The sequence below is a fragment of the Vombatus ursinus genome, unplaced genomic scaffold, assembly GCF_900497805.2.
Source record: "Vombatus ursinus unplaced genomic scaffold, bare-nosed wombat genome assembly UNPS02014798.1, whole genome shotgun sequence".
Classification (NCBI taxonomy): domain Eukaryota; kingdom Metazoa; phylum Chordata; class Mammalia; order Diprotodontia; family Vombatidae; genus Vombatus; species Vombatus ursinus.
Genome location: NW_020954576.1, coordinates 72,646,081 through 72,665,920, shown reverse-complemented (window position 1 = coordinate 72,665,920; position 19,840 = coordinate 72,646,081). Strand labels below are relative to the sequence as shown.

Below are 19,840 nucleotides of genomic sequence, written 5' to 3'. Positions count from 1 at the left end.
TAGTAGGCACTTAATTAATGTTGATTGAATCACCATCACTATTTCTCTGCCCTTTTCTCCACCAAACAAGTGTACCATCAATGTTGGGTTAATTGGAAAGTTCTTCTCTTTTAAGGTCTCCCTCAAATGTCACCTTCTCTACAAAGCCTTCCCTGATGCCAACAATGTGTAGTGATTTCTCCCTTTTCTAAACTACCATCATACTTTGTAGCTCTCTTGTATTGTTATATTCTTCCTTGACATCATCTCTACTTTGTATTTATTGTTTTAATATTTATCCCATATATACTCATATATGTACTTGTCTTACCCAGTAGAATGTAAGCTACTTGAAAGTAGGGATTGCTTTATTTTTTAAATATTTGTATTCCTAGCATCTAATAGTATTCCTGGAACAGAGAACATGATAAATACTTGTTTGTTGATTAATTGATTGCATACATATCTCCACCTTGACATTCCATAGTCATCTCAAAATCAACACGTCCAAAACTTAACTCCATTTTATTACCATACTCTACCCTCTATCTCCTAATTTCCTTACTTTTGTGTAATAAATTACAAAGAATTCTTTAATTTGGAGCTCTAAGAGACCTCCTGCTTATTGGCTGTTACCTTCTCCATCCTCTTAGACAGGAATTGCAATTGGATTGTGACATTTAGGGAAGATCTTCTGTCAGCACTAGATTTTAGACTGGATATTGGAGCACGACCAAATACGCTTCTTTGCATCCCTGTAGGACTCAATCTGATGTCTTTTGTACCAATGCACCATTCCTACTTATAATCTCTCACCCTATAGGAGTTGCCATTCTAGGGCCCAGTATTGTCAGGATGAGTATGTTCATAGCCAAGCTTCCTCACACCCCATACCCTCAAACAGTGGGATCTCCAAATGCTAATCACATGGAGCATGATTATCTCTTCATCTGCTCCTTGCCGGGATGGCTGTGTTCATCCCCCACCATGGGGGTACGTAATTGTAGAGAGCTGTCATTAGGTAATGGAGTCATAATGCACTGCACAGAATAATTATAACCCTTAATGGGACAAAAATCTGTTTACTGATGAATTAACTGTAGTATGTGCACCTCTACATGACCACCCCTCAGCTGGCACCAATCACTTAATCCTTTGCAGATTTAATTAATGCAGCAGAATTTTCTCAATGAGGGGTCTGCACCTGGGAAAGTGTCTATGCCCCTAGATTTCTGGCTAAGCCTTGACATCGGGTGTTCAAAGAGAATAGGCTTCACCTTGGAGGCACCCTCGACAAAGACTTATTTCCAGAACCCAGTAGGCCACAATACGTCTCAGCCCTCCCCATCTCCTAATGCAATTAAGTGAGAAGGCTCTTGAATGCTACCATTCTAATAGAGCCTTAGTACAATTTAGTCAAAGAGCTTTTCTCTGCTTGTTACTTACCCTGACCTGTGGCTATCAGTCAGTCAACAATAAGCATTTATTAAGCACTTCCTATGTGCCAGGCACAAGCTAAGCTCTGGAGATACAAAGAAAGGCAAAAAAACAAACCCAAAACCACCATGATCTTTGCCCTCAAGGAGCTCATATTTAAACAGAGAATGCAATATACAAATAATTGTGTAAGATATCTATGTATCTACATGTATATGTAGATATAGTAGTACATATATATGTGTATGTATGTGTACATATGTATATGTATGTGTGTATATACGTATATATGTGTATATTGTGTATGTGTGTACATATATATATATATATGTGTATATATGTATGTATATATGAGAAGGAGCACAGTTGGTGGTGCAACAGAAAGAGCTTCCTGGAGTCAGGAAGACTTGAATTCAAATCTGGCCTCAAATACTTACTAGCTGTATTACCCTGGGCAAGTCACTTAACCCTGTTTGACTATTTCCTTATCTATAAAATGAGCTGGAAATGGAAATGACAAACCACTCCAATGTCCCGCCATGAAAATTCCCAAAAGGGGTCATGAAGAGTTAGACACAACTGAAACAACTAAAACTCACTGTCTCTCTCTCTCTCTCTCTCTCCATCCATGTATATACTATATATATATAGTATACATATAGTATATATACACATATATACATAGATACATACTCTATCTTCACACACATCTATATCTATATATGCACATATATAGACACAGTAAAATTAGGTTATAATCTCAGAGGGAAGGCAGAAGCAGAGTAGGGCAAAGGAAGAGTCTGGGAAGCCAGAAAAGGCATCTTGTAGAAAGTGGGATTTGTATTGAGCCTTAAAGGAACCCAGGTGAGCCAGTAGGTGAGCATGAGAAGGGAGAGCATTCCAGGCAAGGGGGACATGCAGGGAAAAGCCATGGAGTTGGGAGGGAGAGTGTCATGTTCAAGGAACGGCAAGAAGGTCAAATGCAGCCTCTGGTCAACACCCCTTTCTCCTAGAAAGGGAAAATCAGACTTTTCAGAAAACCTTATAATCTTATGATTATTTTATTCTTCTAAATTACCTGCTACTACCAATCTCCTGCTACTAAATGATAAAGTCTTCTAATCTATCTAATCGCTAAATCTATAGGTAAATTACACTTAAGAGACTATCTATGTTAGTCTAGTTTAGGTTAGGGCTAGCTTTTCCTAAAGAAAGGAGTTTAATCTTATAATCAAACTAAAAATAAATCAAAATAATCAACATTAATTGATTTCCTTTTCACTGGTCATACCTCCTTTATCCTATATTTAAGATATCACTTTTTTTGAACCTAAGTACTTACACATTTATTGCTTCATTTAATCAATAGAAATATCAGTAATCTATCCTCTTTTTTGCATTTAATACTATTTTATTTTTTCCAATTACATGTTTTCAACATTCATTTTTGTAAGATTTTGAGTTCCAAATTTTTCTCTCTTACTCCCCTCCCCAAGACAGCAAGCAATCTGATATAGGTTATATATGTACAATCATGTTAAATATAGTTCCACATTAGTGATGTTCTGAAAAAAGAATCATAACAAAAAGTAAAAAACACAAGAAAAAAAAGTGAAAACAGTATGCTTCAATCTGCATTCAGACACCATAGTTCTTTCTCTGGATGTGGTTAGCATTTTGCATCACAAATCTTTTAGAAATTGTCTTGGATTATTGTACTGCTGAGAAGAGCTGTCTATCATAGTTGATCATCACACAGTGTTGCTGTTACTGTGTACAAGGTTCTTCTGGTTCTGCTCACTTCATATAAGTCTGGCTAGGTTTTTTTTTTTCTGAAATTCACCAGCTCATCATTTCTTATAGAACAGTGTCCCATTACATTCATTTACCACAACTTGTTCAGCTGTTCCCCAACTGAAGGCATCCCCATAATTTCCAATTCTTTGCCACCACAAAAAGAGCTGCTATAAATATTTTTGTACATGTGGCTCCTTTTCCCTTTTTCATAATTTCACTAGGCTACAGACCTAGTAATGATATTGATGAATAAAGGGGTATGTATAGTTTTATAACCCTTTGGGCATAGTTCCAAATTGCTCTCCAGAATGGTTAGATGAGTTAACAACTCTACTAATCATGTATTAGTGTTCCGCTTTTCCCATATCTTCTCCAATACTTATCGTTTTCCTTTTCTTTCATATTAGCCAATCTGATAAGTGTGAGGTGGTACTTTAGAGTTGTTTTCATTTGCATTTCTCTAACCAATAGTGACTTAGAGCATTTTTTCATATGACTATAGATAGCTTTAATTTATTCACCTGAAAACTGACTGTTCATGTCCTTTGACCATTTATCAATTGGGGAATGATTTGTATTCCTATAGATTTGATTCAGGTCTCTATATATTTTAGAACTGAGGCCTTTATCAGAAACACTGGCTCTAAAAAGTATTTCCCAGCTTTCTGTTTTCCTTTTAATTTGGTTGCGTTGGTTGTGTTTGTGCAAAAACTTTTTAATTTAATATAATCAAAATTATCCATTTTGCACTTCATAATGTTCTCTGCCTCTTGTTTGGTCATAAATTCTTCCCTTCTCCATAGATCTGACAGGTAAACTATTCCTTGCTCTCATAATTTGCTTATGGTATCACCTTTTATGTCTAAATTAGGTACCCATTTTTACCTTATCTTGGTATAGAGTGTGAAATATTGGTCTATGTCTAGTTTCTACCAAACTATTTTCCAGTTTTCCCAGAAGTTTTTGTCAAAAAGTGAGTTCTTATCCCAGAAGCGGGAGTCTTTGGGTTTATCAAACAATAGATTACTATAGTCATTTACTACTGTGTCTTATGTACCTAACCTATTCCACTAATCCACCACTCTACTTCTTAATCAGTACCAAATAGTTTTGATGATTGCCACTTTATATAATATAGTTTTAGATCTGGTACAGCTAGTGGCACCTTCTTTTGCATTTTTTTCATTAATTTCTTTTATATTCTTGACTTTTTGTTCTTCCAGATGAATTTTATTTTTTCTGGCTCTATAAAATACATTTTTGATAGCTTGATTGGTATGGTGCTGAATAAGTAATTTAGGTAGACTTGTCATTTTTATTGTATTAGCTTGGCCTACCCATGAGGAACTAATATTTTTCCAATTATTTAGATCTGACTTTATTTGTGTGAAAAGTGTTTTGTAATTGTGTTCATATAGTTCCTGAGTTTGTCTTGGAAAGTAGACACCCAAATATTTTATATTGTCTATAGTTATCTTAAATGGAATTTCTCTATCTCTTGCTGCTAGACTTTGTTAGTAATACATAGAAATGATAATTATTTATATGGGTTTATTTTATATCCTGCAACTTTAATAAAGTTGTGAATTGTTTCAAGTAGTTTTTTAGTTGATTCTCTAGGATTCTCTAAGTATACCATCATACCATCAGCAAAGAGTGATAGTTTTGTTTCCTCATTGCCTATTCTAATTCCTTCAATTTCTTTTTCTTCTTCTTTTTAAAGCTGACATTTCTAGTGCAACATTAAATAATAGTGGTGATAATGGGCATCCTTGTTTCACCCCTGATATTATTGGGAAAGCTTCTACCTTATCCTCATTACATATAATGCTTGCTGATGGTTTTAGTTAGATGCTACTTATCATTTTAAGGAAAACTCCATGTATTCCTATATTCTCTAGTGTTTTTAATAGGAATGGGTACTATGTTTTGTCAGAAGCTTTTTCTGCATCTGTTGAGATAATCATATGATTTCTGTTAGTTTTGTTATTGATATGGTCAATTATGCTGATAATTTTCCTAATATTGAACCAACCCTGCTTTCCTAGTATAAATCCCACCTGGTCATAATATATTATCCTGGTGATAAGTTGCCATGATCTCTTTGCTAATATTTTATTTAAAATTTTTGCATCAATGTTCATTAGGGAAATTGGTCTAAAATTTTCTTTCTATCTTTTGACTTTTCCCAGTTGAGATACCAAAATTCATTCCATTCACATTCATAGTAATGATTACTGTGTTATTTCCCTCCATCCTATTTTTCCCGTTTATATTTTTCTCTCTCCTTTCACCCTGTCCCTCTCCTCACCAGTGTTTTACTTCTGATCACCACTTCACTCAATCTGTCCTCCCTTCTATCAGTCCCCCCCTTTTCTTTCTCCTTTTCCCTCCTACTTCTGCCCTTTCTTCTGTTCTCCCTTCTATAAGCCCCCCCTTTCCTTTTCTTTCCCATTTCCTTTCCTACTTCCTTACAGAGTAAGATAAATTTCTATACCCAACTGAGTATGTATGTTATTCCCTCTTTCTGCCAAATCCAATGAGAGTAAGTTTCAAACTTCTTTCCCTTTATTAATAGATTTTTTGTGCCTCTTTATGTGATATAATATACCCTATTCTGCCTCCCCCTTTTCTCTTCTCCCAGTACAATACTTTTATTGACCCCTTAATTTTTTATATCATCACATCAAAGTTGACTTATACCCACACCTTTTGTCTAAGTATACCCTTTCTAACTGCCGTAATAGAGATATGGTTCTCAAGAGTTGTAAGTATCATCTTCCTGTGTAGGGATGTAAACAGTTTAATCATATTGAATAGCATGGCTTTGTTTTCTTCTCTGTTTACATTTTTATGATTTTCTTGAGTCTTGTATTTGAAAATCCAGTTTTCTATTCAGCTCTGGTCTTTTCATCAGGAAAAGTTTGAAAGTCCGTATTTCATTGAATGACCATTTTTCCCCTGAAAGATTATGCTCAGTTTTCCTCAGTAGTTGATTCTTGGTTGTAATCCAAGCTCATTTGCCTTAGGGAATATCATATTCTAATCTAAGCCCATATCATATTCTAAGCCCTCCAGTTCTTTAATGTAGAAGCTGCTAAGTTCTGTATAATCCTGACTGTGGCTCGTTGATATTTGGGTTGTTTCTTTCTGGTTACTTGCAATATTTTCTCCTTGACCTGATAGTTCTGGAATTTGACTACAGTATTCCTTGAAGTTTTCATTTTGGGATCTCTTTCAGGAGGTGATCAGTGGATCCTTTCAATGACTATTTTACCCTCTGGTTCTAGGATATCAAGGCAGTTTTCCTTGATAATTTCTTGAAAGACGCTATGCAGGCTCTTTTTTTTTTTTATCATGGCTTTCAGGTAGTCCGATAATTCTTAAATTATCTCTCCTGGATCTATTTTCCAGGTTGTTTGTTTTTCCAATGAGGTATTTTACATTTTCTTTTATTTTTTCATTTTTAAAAAAATTTTTTTTACTGATTCTTGGGGTCTCATAGAATCACTAGCTTCCACTTGCCCAATTCTAATTTTTAAGGAATTATTTTCTTCAGTTAGCTTTTGTACCTCTTTTTTCCATTTGGCCAATTCTGCTTTTTAAGGAGTTGTTTTCTTCAGTGGATTTTTTTCCCATTTGGCCAATTCTATTTTTTAAGTTGTTTTCTTCAGTCAGTTTGTGTGCTTCCTTTTCCAAGCTGTTGACTTTTTTCATAATTCTCCTGTATAACTCTCATTTCTTTTCCCAATTTTTCCTCTACCTTTCTTGATTTTTAAAATCATTTTTAAGCTTTTCCAACAGAACTTTTTCAGCTTGAGACCCGTTTTAGGCTTCACATGTAGGCATTTTGACATTGTTGTCCTCTTCTAAGTTTGTGTATTGATCTTCCCTGTCACTATAGTAGCTTTTTATTGTCAGGACTTTTTTTTTATTTTTTGCTCATTTAAAAAGTTGAGCTCTGCTCCTGGGGCACAAAGGGTACTGTCCCAAGCTTCTCATGCTGGGATTGCAGGTGCTAGCAGCTTACCCATTGCACTGAGGTTGGCCTTGCCTGGTCACACCTGTTGTGCTGGGGTTCCAGGGCTGGCAGTATGCCTTCTGCACTGAGGCTGGAGGCCTCACAGTTGACCTGCTGCACCACCAGTCTGCTGAGCTAGGAGTTGCTGATCTGTGCTGCGGCTAACAGCCTCCTGCTGTCTTGCCCAGATGCCATCTACACTGGGCTGTGCTCCCTTTTACCCAAGTGAGACAGACCTTTCCTGAAGTTCTTCTAAATTATCTTAAGCTGGAAAATTGTTTCATTCCATCTTTTTATGTATTTTGTTGCTTGAGAATCCATTTAAAAGCTTGATTTAATATTGTTTCTGAGGGAAACTGGGGAGAGCTCAGGCAACTTTCTAGCTCTTCTCCACCAACTTGGGTCCACTCCCCAATCCATCCTCTTTTAATGACTTGGGCACCTGGCTCAGTATTTTCTTTGTTCTTCACCCCAATCACTGCAGTCACCATTGGTGACTTCAATATTCACATTTAAGAACTAACACCCAACTGCACAGTTCATCAGCTTTCTTAACTCCCATGATCTCCCTCTCAGCTGTAAATCAGCTCCTCCTAGGCAAGGTCATACCTTAGATTTCATCATCACTGAAAAGTATTCTTGGACTCTGGAATTCTAGTTTCTGAACACAGTCTCCTGTCTTCTCACATTGCCTCACTATTTGAAGCTGCGTTTTGCCCTAAAATGCTGCCTATTTTCCCAGTTGATCACCCTCATTCTGGCCTCCCTTCCCTGCCTTCTGTGTTTTATAAATGCTTAGTAAATTTGTGTCTATTGAAGTAAACACATACTAACTTTGTTTTGGGTCCTCTGTAGTCACTGTCTTGGCCTCAGAGTAACCTAAGGCTAAGAGCCAAGAAGCAGACTCATCTTCCTGTCAAAGGGTGATTGATACTTACAGATATTTTATTAGTGGACAGCAATGAAAACTTCACAGATTTGCTTGAGTTAAATATCCATTTTATATCCCTTATAAGTATCACAATGGCAAATACTTATTAATCATCTACTATGTGCAGAAGATATGTGCCATATCAGTACAATAATATTCTTATCAGATTTTTAAAATAAAACAATAATAAATAAATAAAATAAACATTGTGCATTTCTAATAAGTTTTAAAATCCCCAGCATCTTGTACCTTTATATCTGTTAATAAATGCTTCACATATCCAATAAATTACATTGACTAATTTAAACTTCATATTTTGAATTGTAATAAATGAATTTGTTAACATATTAACTTGTCTCCCTTTATAACACCAACTTCCCTAATACATTACAAATATTATAATAGTATATAATATATAATAACAATACATATAACTTGATTTTCCCCAACTGGGTTGCTCCCAGTCATTTCAGTAAAAGGACCAGCAAGTGACTTCTCAATTACTAGAGCCCTTAGACCAACGCTGATACTTACAACCACATTACTATCCAACAGTGACTACTTTTTATTTTTCCCATCCTCGTAACCAGAGAAGAGACTTGGGTTTTGTTCTGTGTACTCCCGTGAGAGTATATTTGCATTTTTTAAATGTGGGCTTTGTTGCTCTGAATTAATGATCTCACCATATATTTGGTTCATGTGAAACAGAATAATTCTCCTATCTAGCCTATATTTATGACTCTGGAGCTCATCGTTGACTCTCAAAGTTCTATTTTTATGGGACTAAAAACAAAGGCTCTCAGGCCTCTTCTAAATAAGTAGAAATGGATAGTACAAGCTATGCAGTTCCAGACAGACTGTGATTAAAGGAAGTATATTTTTACTTTTCTCACATGCTTAGTATTTACACAGAGGTGGCTTTAAAAAACGTAATTATGTAATCACTGATAGTGAATGCTGTAGTTAGGCTTGTTTTGGAATGTCTATTAATGCCATTCACTCCATTTTGAATTTCTTGGAACTTTCTAAATTTATCCTTGCAGATATATTTAATGCTTAATGTCCACTAAGGTCATTTGCTACACCCCCACTTTGTTGTAGTTCAACTGTGTCTGACTCTTTGTCATCCCGTGGACCAATGCTGACCATGGGATTTTCTTGGCAAAGATCCTGGAGTGATTTGCATTTCCTTCTCCAGCTTATTTTACAGACAAATGAACTAAGGCAAACAGGGTTAAGTGACTTGCCCAGGGTCGCATAGCTAGTAAGTTTCTGAAACTGGATTTGAACTCAGGTCTTCCTGACTCTAGGCCCAGTGCTCCATCCACTGAGCCACCTAGCTGCCTTCTACTTACTTTGTACAGAGCACTATATTTAGCCCTTAGACTTCAGATTTAAATTCAATCACTACTTTAATAAAAAATCAACAACTAAAAATAACAACTGTCATTTGTGTGACATTTTTAATTTTGTAAAGCAGTTTACACACATAATTTTAGTTAATACAACAACTGTAAGGTAAGTGCTGTAGGTATTATTCCCATTCTACAAATGAGGAAACTAATGCTGAGAAAAGTTAAGTGACTTCCCAAGGATCACACAGCTAGGAAGTGTCTCATAATAGTAAGGCAGTTTCAAAGTTTGCACTTGCCAAAATTTACAGTACTGCATCATCCAAAGTGCAATCAGCAATGTCATCATTTTAAAGACTTGTATAAACTGATTAAGAAAAAAATGACCAGAACCAAGAGAACAATTTATACAATAACATTATAAAAACAAGCAACTTTCAAAGCCATAAGAATTCTGATCAGCTGCAATAATCATATACGATTCCAGAGAAATAACGACAAAACATACTATCCAGTTCCTAACAGAGTGGTGATGGACTAAGGGTGCAGAATGAGACATATGTTTTGGACATGACCAATGAGAGAATTTGTTTTGTTTGACAATGCATATTTGTTATAATTTTTTAATTCTTTTTCCCCAGCAATAAAATGTGATTTCACTACCCTGAAAGCTGTTGATCTCTCCACTAGATGCTATTGTTTATCCTAGAAGTGATTTACAAACATCATGCAAAGTCTGGAGACCTCAAGAAAAGTCTTCTAAGTAGCTGGAGATAGTTAGCAGTTAGAAATATGTAAAGAACCAATCACAAAGCAGTGCAGTCTTTTAGGTAGAATGCCTAGTTATCTTAAAATTGGAAATTGTCAGTCAGCCTTTCCATGGTAAAGGGATATATGCGTATGGGCAGACTCACCACCATTCTGAGGTCTGTGATACATAAAATCCCCTTTCTGATAATTGATAGAAAATATTAACACCTTTGAATTTTTTACATACATTTTTACACAAATATACATGTACTCAAGACTGCATGGATAGAAAGCCAGTCTGAGAGTCAGAAAGATCCAAGTTCAAATCTCCCCTCTGACACAAGCTGGTTGTGTGATCCTGGGCTAATCACTTAATCTCACATTTTATTGTTGGGGTTGAATCATTTCAGTTGTGTCTGACTCTTCGTGACCCCAGTTGGGGTTTTCTTGGCAAAGATACTGGAGAGGTTTGCTATTTCCTTCTCCAGCTCATTTTCTAAATGAGAAACTGAGGCAAACAGGGTTAAGTGACTTGCCCAGGGTCACACAGCTAGTCTGAGGTCAGGTTTGAACTCAGCTCCTCTTGACTCCAGGGTGGGTACTCTATTCTCTGCACCACCTTGTTGTCCATAATCTCTCATTGCCTCCAAGCATCAGCTGAAGACTAAAAACTGAAGAACAGTTAACTATATAAGTAGAAAGAAGAGGAAGGTTCCATCCAAACTCCAAGGCTAGCTATATGTCATACTATACTGCTTTTATGAAGCATATTTACTTCAAGAAAATATTTTTTAAAGTACTTAAAATCCAGAAGCCAACATAAATCACTGGAAATTTTGGAGAAGAATATGTTTAATTTAATTTCATTAGTTTCCTTGGCTTCTTTAAAGATTCATCGCAAAGCCCACTTTCTACAGGGAGGTCTTTCTCATTCTCCCTCGCTTCTAATGCCTTCTCTTTCAGATTACCTTCCATTTATATTGTCTATCTTGTATGTACTTATATATTCATACATTGTCTCCCCCATTAGAATGCATCGTGTTTGGGGACAAAGACTTTTTTTCTGCTTTTATTGGAACCTCAGCACTTATCATAGTGCCAGGAATATAACAAGGGTGTGATAAACGACTGATGTGATTGTTCTGTCTACCTTTTTGTAAAACTTAGTTTCATTTAAAAAAAATTTTAAATGCCTTAATTTTTTAGCAAGAGAAAAAAGTAAGTGACTCTGCATTTCCTCACTCTTATCTCTTAATGTTCTTCCTAGGGTCAGCGTCTTTTTGAAAAGTTGCTACAATTGGCTGCTCGAAATATTGAGATCAAATTAGTAAGTGATTCAACAGTCCAGTCAAAGGTATTGGAAGACTTGAAAGTAAAGGGTAAGACCAAGGTTGATTTGCTATTATATTATTAAGTGTCCTAGAAAGAAAACAACTTTAATTTCAAGTTTCATATAACATGCCTTTCATCAAAACAAAATTCTTAAATATTTTAACTTCTTTTTCTTTTGGAAAAAATCCCTCCACTTAAATATTCTTCTTAAAAAAGAAACAATTCCCATTTGGTACTACTATGTGTAGTCAAGTGTTATTTTGCCTGAAATATAGTTTCATTGAATTATTATTAGTTCTTAATTGATTAATAGCCATTAATGGTAACGTAAATCAGAAGAATATTATTGTACTCTTTGGATATTTTAATCACATGATTAGAGCTAATAGATTAACATCTTAGCATGGCGTAGTAGACAGAGTACTATACTTAGTGAGGAAGACCTGGGTTTAAATCCCGCATCTGATACTTACTGGTTATATGACCTTGGGCAAGTCACTTAGACTCTATGAGCCACAGTTTCCTGATTGGGAAAATAAGAGTTGGATTAGACAGCCTCGAACTATTCTGCTAACTCTCCAACTCTATTATTCCATAATAGTCAGTGTTAATATTAAAGAGAATAGAGACTACATCCCATTTCTCTTCTTGCCTACTAGGTAAAAAAGTTTTAAATTGAAATGCTCATCTGAAAAGAAAGCCAGTACCTAAACAAAGGATCTCCGAGACCTTGCCTAACTAAAAACGTTAATGTTCCAACTCTCTGGAATACTCTCCAATACTGAGATTCTGTGATACTGTGATTCTGACACATCTATTTTCAATCAGAATTTGAACTTGTGTCTATAAAAAATACAAAGTTAGAAAAAAGAGTCTATTCAGAGAAAAAAAAAGTTTTATGAATTGTTTGTACCTTACTCTGAACCCAGAAGCCTAATGTTTCTAAAGAGCTATTGCTACTTATGTGAATTTACCTTTGCAGAGTGAACTGTAGCATTTGTTTGCCATAAGATTTGGTCAGTTTGGTACAATCATTACTTTTTTCTAGAAAGGAAAAGTAGGCTTCATTTTCACAAGTGCATATAAATATCTTGAACTTTATGGAGGTAAAAGGGACACCCTCACTCAGGTTTTTAACAAAATGATGGTTCTTATCAAGGCACAAAGATTATTTAAGGAATTATTATCTTTCATAATTAAATCAAATATAGAACCCTAATTAAGTCATTAATAGTTTTTAATTTAATGAAATTGGACTAGTCTTTAGAAACAAGTACATGTAAATTATTTAAATCATCCTAATTCATTTATCTCTCTAAGTACTTTCTGGCCTGATCCCTTGATGGCATAATATTAAGTAGAAAGAAAATAAATGTATTTTATGGTTTGTTCTATTCATGAAATTAAGCTTTACTTAAATATTGTATAGAAATATCATGAAAACAGCTGTAGCTCTTACACAGTCATTGTATGTGGATGTAGGTCAAATCTGTAAATATGGAGGAAGTAGGTTTGAGATCCTTAGAAAAATTATAGAGGTAAATAATGGTCTGGTTGAGCTTGGTTATAGTGCTTTCATGTTCTTAGCTTCAGCAAATTGCTATGTTTCTTTTTTACTTCAATCACATGGGCAAGAAGACATAAGGAAGTCTGAGGGAAAATGTCATCTTTAGCTGTTGAAAAATATGTAAGTGCAAATTAAGGCTGTTCTTTTAATTAACTTTAATAGCCTAACCAGGCTAAAAAGAGGACTGTTAACAATGATAAATAAAAGCTGGCAGACAAGGGAAAGAGCCTAGAGATGTTTGTTATGATAAACTGAATATTACCCATATGAGAGTAGGATTCAGGGTAAATCGGCATGAAATTTTCTCATCCAAGTCTGTAAATAGTAGTGGTCTTTAGGGTAAAAGTGAGCTATGATTTTTAATAGTTAAATATTAGCTTTTAAAGCTTGATTGATAGAATGATATCACCTAATTTTTTCAAAAGAAGAGTGACATCAGTAATTCATCTGAATCTAAGTTAAAGTTTATGCCGTAGAGCAGAGGTGGGGAACCTGCGGCCTCAAGGACACATGTGGCCTTTTAGGTCCTTAAGTCCAGCCCTTTGACTGAATCCAAACTTCAAACTTCCTTAGAGTTTGAATACAGTGTGATGAGCACTAGTTCTAGAGTCAGAACCTGGAATCAAATCTCTTTTGTCACTTATTATGATGCAATAATATTCTGTTACATAAATAAGTGTATTTATTCTGGTACAGTGGTACCAGAATTTATCCAGCCATTCACCAATTCATGTCCAACTGTTTGCTGTGACAAAAAATATTCCTATAAATATTTTTGTTCAGAAGGGTCTTTTCTGTCTTTCTCTGATCTCCATTAGTGGAATGACTATGTCAAAGGGTCTGCACGGTTTAATGACTTTAAGGCTATAGTGCCAGACTGCTTCCCAGAATGGTTCCACCAATTCACAGCTCCACCAACAATGTCCTCTTGAATCCTCTCAGAAATCACCGATTTCCAGTTTTGTGTACTTTGCTAGTCTTATGGGCATGAACTGAAACTTCACTTATTTTAATTTGCATTTCTCTTATTATTGATTTAGAACATTTTATATGGATGATTGACACACTAGCACTAATCCATTTTATTTTTTTTCATCAAACTATAACTTTACTAAATTTATTTCTTTATTTATAAAAGAAACTAAACACACACACACACACACACACACAACTAGGCACATGATGTACCCAGATCACCTTGAAAGTATTCCTTTGTAGTACCATTTTTGTCAGGGGCAGACCAGTGAGTTAGTGTTCAGGTTCAATTTGAGACAAAATGAAATATGCATATGTCATTGAACAGTTAAGGGAAAAAGTTTACTTTCTCCATCACAGCAAGCATAAGGAACAAGTGGTACTTAATTAGCATCAATTGTCTCTGCCCTTCTTGTCTTCAGATGAAAGCATGTCTGGTCAGCAGAGGAGAGTATAGTAACTTGTAGTGATCTTCAGATATCTACCACATCACAGGGGCCTTGACTCCACATCAGTTTTATGCACTTGGGAGACCAGAAAGCTGCATGAAGGGAGGCAGAGGTCAATTAGTTTCCAAGAATAATTTTGTTGCTTTTAAAGGAAAACTAATCCCTACTGTGGGTAAAGGAAAACCCTGATCCTATCACATATGGTAAAAGTTTAATATACCCCAAAGTATGTAAAAGTATTTTTGATTGGGGTATCTAGGTGACGAAGTGGATAGAGCACCAGTTCTGGATTCAGGAGGACCTGAGTTCAAATATGTCCTCAGACACATAATACTTACTAGCTATATGACCCTGGGCAAGTCACTTAACCCCATTGCCTAGACAAAAAAAAAAAGTATTTTTGATTGTTTTGATTGTTGATAGGTTGCTTTTTTCTTTTGAGAAATGCCTGATCATATTCTTTAACTACTTTTCCATTTCAGTTCTTATTTTTATAGATTTGAATCAGTTCTCTTTTTATCTTGGATGTGAGACCTTTATCAGATAATTTGGTGGCAGAGATTTTTCTCCCCCATTTAAATGTGTTGATTCTAATTTTAGCTGCATTGGCATTGTTGTTGTTGTTGTTGTTGTTGTTGTGTTTGTGTGTGTGTGTCCATGCTCCAGCACTTTTAAATGTTATTTAAACAAAATTGTGTAGTTTATCTCCTGTGACTTTGGTACTTGAACTCTTTCTGACTGCTGATGATATTTTTTTCTTTGATCTAGAAGTTCCAAGTTTTAGCTATGACGTTCCTAGGAGATCTTACTTTCTAGTTTCTTTGAGGAGATGACCAGTGGATTCTTTCTATTTTTGCTTTAACCTTTGGTTCTAGTAAACAGAGGCAATTTTCATTTATGATTTCTAGCAGTATACAGATACTGTTTTTTTCTTGTGGTTTTCGGAGAGTCTGATTCTTAAAATCTCTTTCCTTGATCTGTTTTCCAAGTCATTTGTTTCTGATTGCAAATATCTTCTATTTTATTTTTTCAATCTTTGGTTTTGTTCTGACTTTGTTGTTGTTATTTCTTGGAGTCATTGAGTTATGTTTGGTGTATTCTAACTTTCAAAGAGAGCACTACTTAGACGAGATTTTCCACCTTTGTTGTAAGTTTTTTATTCTCCTTCCAAGTCTTTCCTTTTATTTCATTTATAATTCACATTATATCATTTCATTTTTTTTTCTGTCACTCTTACAGTCCTTCTTGTCAAGCCATTTTTTTTTAAAAAGAAAATGCTTGTGTTGTTGTTCAGTTATTCTTTTCTTCTAAGTTTGCCACTTGGGAAGCTCTTTGCCCATAATATTTCTTCATAGTATTTAATGTCTTATGATTACACATACCTACAATTTCAGTCCCTGTAAAGGTTTTTATGCCAGAGACTACAATCCATCTCCTCTTATACTCTTCGTTGGATGGAAAGATCATGTTTGGTCCTGACTCTAGATTCTTAGACTCCTGCTCCTGGTTTCCTCCTCCCTTGGTATGTCTGCACTCATATTGCTAGCAGGCATCAGTATCCCCAGTCAGAGTTCTATGCTTAGCTATTCCTACTAATTATGACACTATTATAGGGTTACACCTCTCCCTTTTCTTAGAGCCTCCCCAGTCTTAGTGTTGATTCAGGCTTCAGTCTCCCTAGAGGCCTCTGCAATCAGGATGCTACTTTGGGTTTCTGATTTATTTTTTTTTTTTAGCTTGCCCTTCTGTGAGATTCCTTAGTCAGGACTTGTGACTTCTGGCTATCTCTCATGAAGTTTTGAGAAGAAGAACTTACTGATGTTTCTTTGGTTTTCCTGATCATTATATGATCTGATGCCTTTTTTGGGGTTTTTTGTTTGTTTTGCTAGAATACATGTGGAAGAGCTATCCTTCTTTATGAACTTTTGTAACCAGAAGACAGTCAAGAGTATCCTTCATCTTTTTTGACCTTTGTAGAACTTGAAACTCTGCCATTGGCTCCTTCTTGAAGCTTTTGATCTCTGTTTCATCTACTTCCATAGTGTTTTATTCTCCTGATTCTCAGCTTCTCTCTATGATCCTTTTCTGTCTCTTTCAGAGTCCTCTTTCTCCTTTTTATCCTGAATTGCCAATGGATCAGGGTTTCCTCTGTCCCTGTCTCTGTCCCTGTCCCAATCTCTCTGTTGGAGATCTCATCCACTATCACAATTTCAACTACCTAGGTACCTTTATAGGCTAACCTCACATTATATCCCTTAGCATTCTCATAGTCCAACCAAACTGGACTCACTGTTCCCCAAACATGTGTTAATTTCCCCAAGCCTATGTCTTTGCTTATACTATACTCCAAATCTCCCAAAATCATGGATTTAATCCTTGCTTTTTAAAACACAGCTCCAATGCCCCATATTCCACGTAGCAATTTCTGCTTCCTTCTACCAACCTCCCAGATGGAAGTGGCTCTGCCCTCTTCCTGAACTTCTCACAAGTTCACATTTTTCTTTCATCTACCAGAACTTTATTTTTCTTTCATCTACCTATCATGCTTTGCTTTCCATTGTCACTATTTGCATCCAGATCTTTATCTCTCTTACTAAATTGTAAACTGCTTGGGAGCAGGAGTATTTGTCTTTGTATGCATTGTAGTGTCTAGGACAGTATCTTCTGTGTAGTAGTTTCTCTAGTATTGAATGAATGAATGAATGAGTTCTGGTGATTGGTCACATTAACACCAACTTACAAGCTACTATTTAAGGATGTTCATGTTACAGTAGCATGTAAGCTCCTCGAGGAAATAGAACGTTTTATTTTTGTCTTTGTATCACTAGCATCTAATGGTGCCTTGCATATATTGGGCATTTAACAAATGCACATTGAATTGAATCCAATTTAATATGAACAAAGAATTTGCTTCCATGGGTTAAATTTCTGGATGTTTATTGTAATTTCCTGGTGGCCAGTGATATATTTATTCCAAGAAGGAATTATTAATATACATATAAACCTACATACATATATACATATTCCAAGAAGAGATTCATCATTAAGCATAAGACCATCCATGTTTTATTGGTGGCTCTTCCTTTCTATAATATATTCGAGTATATGCCCAACATTAGTAGATCAGCGCCATGTCAGCTGGTGTGTTCGGATTTAGTCTGCTGGACTCCAACATTACTTTTCCTCCCACTCTTCCTTCCCTCACATAATTCTTGGCAGTGCCTATTTTTCAGTAGCGTGGGATGTTATTGTCCCCAATTAACTGTTTATTTTGTCATATTTCATGTCTTCAGAGTTCTAGTCCCATGGTAGTTAAGATCAGCTTCTAATCTAGAGGTAGGATGTTGCTTTGGAGGGATAGTTGGTAGGTTTGTTTTCTAGGCTTTATTTTTTTATACAGAGCTTTTTCAAACTCTAACATTTTTCTTCAGATGTACTTGAAGAATTAAACATACATGGGCTCTCTGACTAGGCAGAGCAGTAATTAGCATGAAGCCATTTCAGTGTATTATGTGTGAGAGTCTTGTTTTTTAGTTTTTCTTTTATGTATAGGAAATAAATACCTGGTCCCATGTCTGATTCATATTGTACATTGTACATTGAATAGCTACTCCCCTTTGAGGAATGTAAGCCTTAACCAAAACTAAAAGTAAATATTCCCTGGGACAGAGGGCTTGGGGTTTCAGCAATAGTATGAAAGCCTAGCCCTACTACCTCCCTGGAAACTCACACATCCTCAGTACCACCTGCCTCTGGAGCCCCTCCCTCTCTCTTATTAGAAAGTGGAAAGCTCCTCTCAGATCCTCTATTTAAGGATTTTGGCCAGGGTAGCCATCTGTCTCATCATTTCACACTGGGTTGCACTCCTCTGGACGTCATCATGCTGTCTTGCCTCGGGGGAGGTCTTCCTGCCCTTCCCCCACAACCGCTACCTTGGAATTTCTTTGCATGTGTTATTGCGAGTTCCTTGATGGCAAGAACTACTTTTTTTTTTTTTGCTTTTCTTTGTATCCCCAGTGCTTAGCACAGTGCCTGGCACATAGTAGGCACTTAATAAATGTTTATTGACTAAGAGCCAGGATTTGAATGCTTTTTCTCTGACTGCAAATCCAAAATTCTTTCCACTCACCATGGCCTGAAATCACATTAGCTTTTTTTGGCTACTTTTATCATACCGTTAACTCGTATAAGATTTCAGTTCATTAACACCCCCAGTCTTTTTAGAAAAACAAACTTAATGTCTAGCCATACCTCCTTGTATTTGCAGTTGATTGAATTCCTAGGAATTCAAGTGTAGGAATTGACATTTATTCCTATTAAAATTCATTTTGCTAGATTTAGCCTATCATCCTAGCTCATAAAGATCTTTTGGGGTGTTGATTCTACCATTAACATGATTAATATCAATGATATCTATCCTTCCCACCATCACATCATTTAGTAATCTATATACACTAACAAGAAAAGTCATACCAGGTCTTGATTTTCTATGTCAATTTCTGGTAGAAGGTACCATCGTAAGTTTATTTTTCTTTTAAAGATTTTTGTCCCCTGATTGGTATGCATGCTGGCGCACTCATTTCCTCATTGTGAAGGTATGGCATTTAGGAGCCTGCATAAGCCATACAGCCGAGGATGTATTTGGTCTGGTACCATAATGATTCTTGCAAAGGTGTCCATTGGATAGGATGTTAAATTGAGCTGCCTTCCATGAAGTCAGCTCTGGGTGATTGCTTACATAGTTGTAAAAGTGCCTTGATTTCCACTCTGCTGTATTTGTCACCATTCCTCTTCCCATTTCATACCTTTCTTTTCAGATTGATGACTGCCCTTGCTATTGCTCTAGTGCAAGGTGACTGATGTCTTTGGTGAATGGTTAGCCATAAAAATTCTGTCCACAGAAGGATATCTGGTGCAGTACTTTGTTAAATGCTGAAATGTCTGGTGGGCTGTCAGGGCCACTGTTCAACCTGTTCCTCTTTGGAAGTGTCAGGCTTTTGTTAAAATGGTATGTCTCTTGTCTCCAACCAAATGACCTTGTTAACCATGGCTCTATGTAAACTGAACACCCATTCTTGTTCCATATGGGCCCTTACTCCATAGAGCTGTCACCTTAAAGTGCTAAGAAAAAAAAGTGAGGAATTATAAAGGAAACCTGGAAATGTGTGTATTTAGCAATTAGCTTACTGTTTTCAGGAATGCATTTGGTGGTAGCAGTATCCCACATATAGAATGTTGTCTGGGACCCTG

The 19,840-nt window shown here is 36.0% G+C and overlaps 1 protein-coding gene across 1 annotated transcript in view; it reads left to right on the top strand.

Moving 5' to 3' along the window:
- LOC114050094 (inactive phospholipase D5) overlaps positions 1-19,840 on the top strand; it is a 394,466-nt gene that overhangs the window by 230,573 nt on the left and 144,053 nt on the right. Inside the window, exon 4 of the mRNA XM_027871647.1 lies at positions 11,535-11,646. Within this exon, the coding sequence (XP_027727448.1) occupies positions 11,535-11,646 (112 nt within the window). The remainder of the gene's footprint in view (positions 1-11,534; positions 11,647-19,840) is intronic.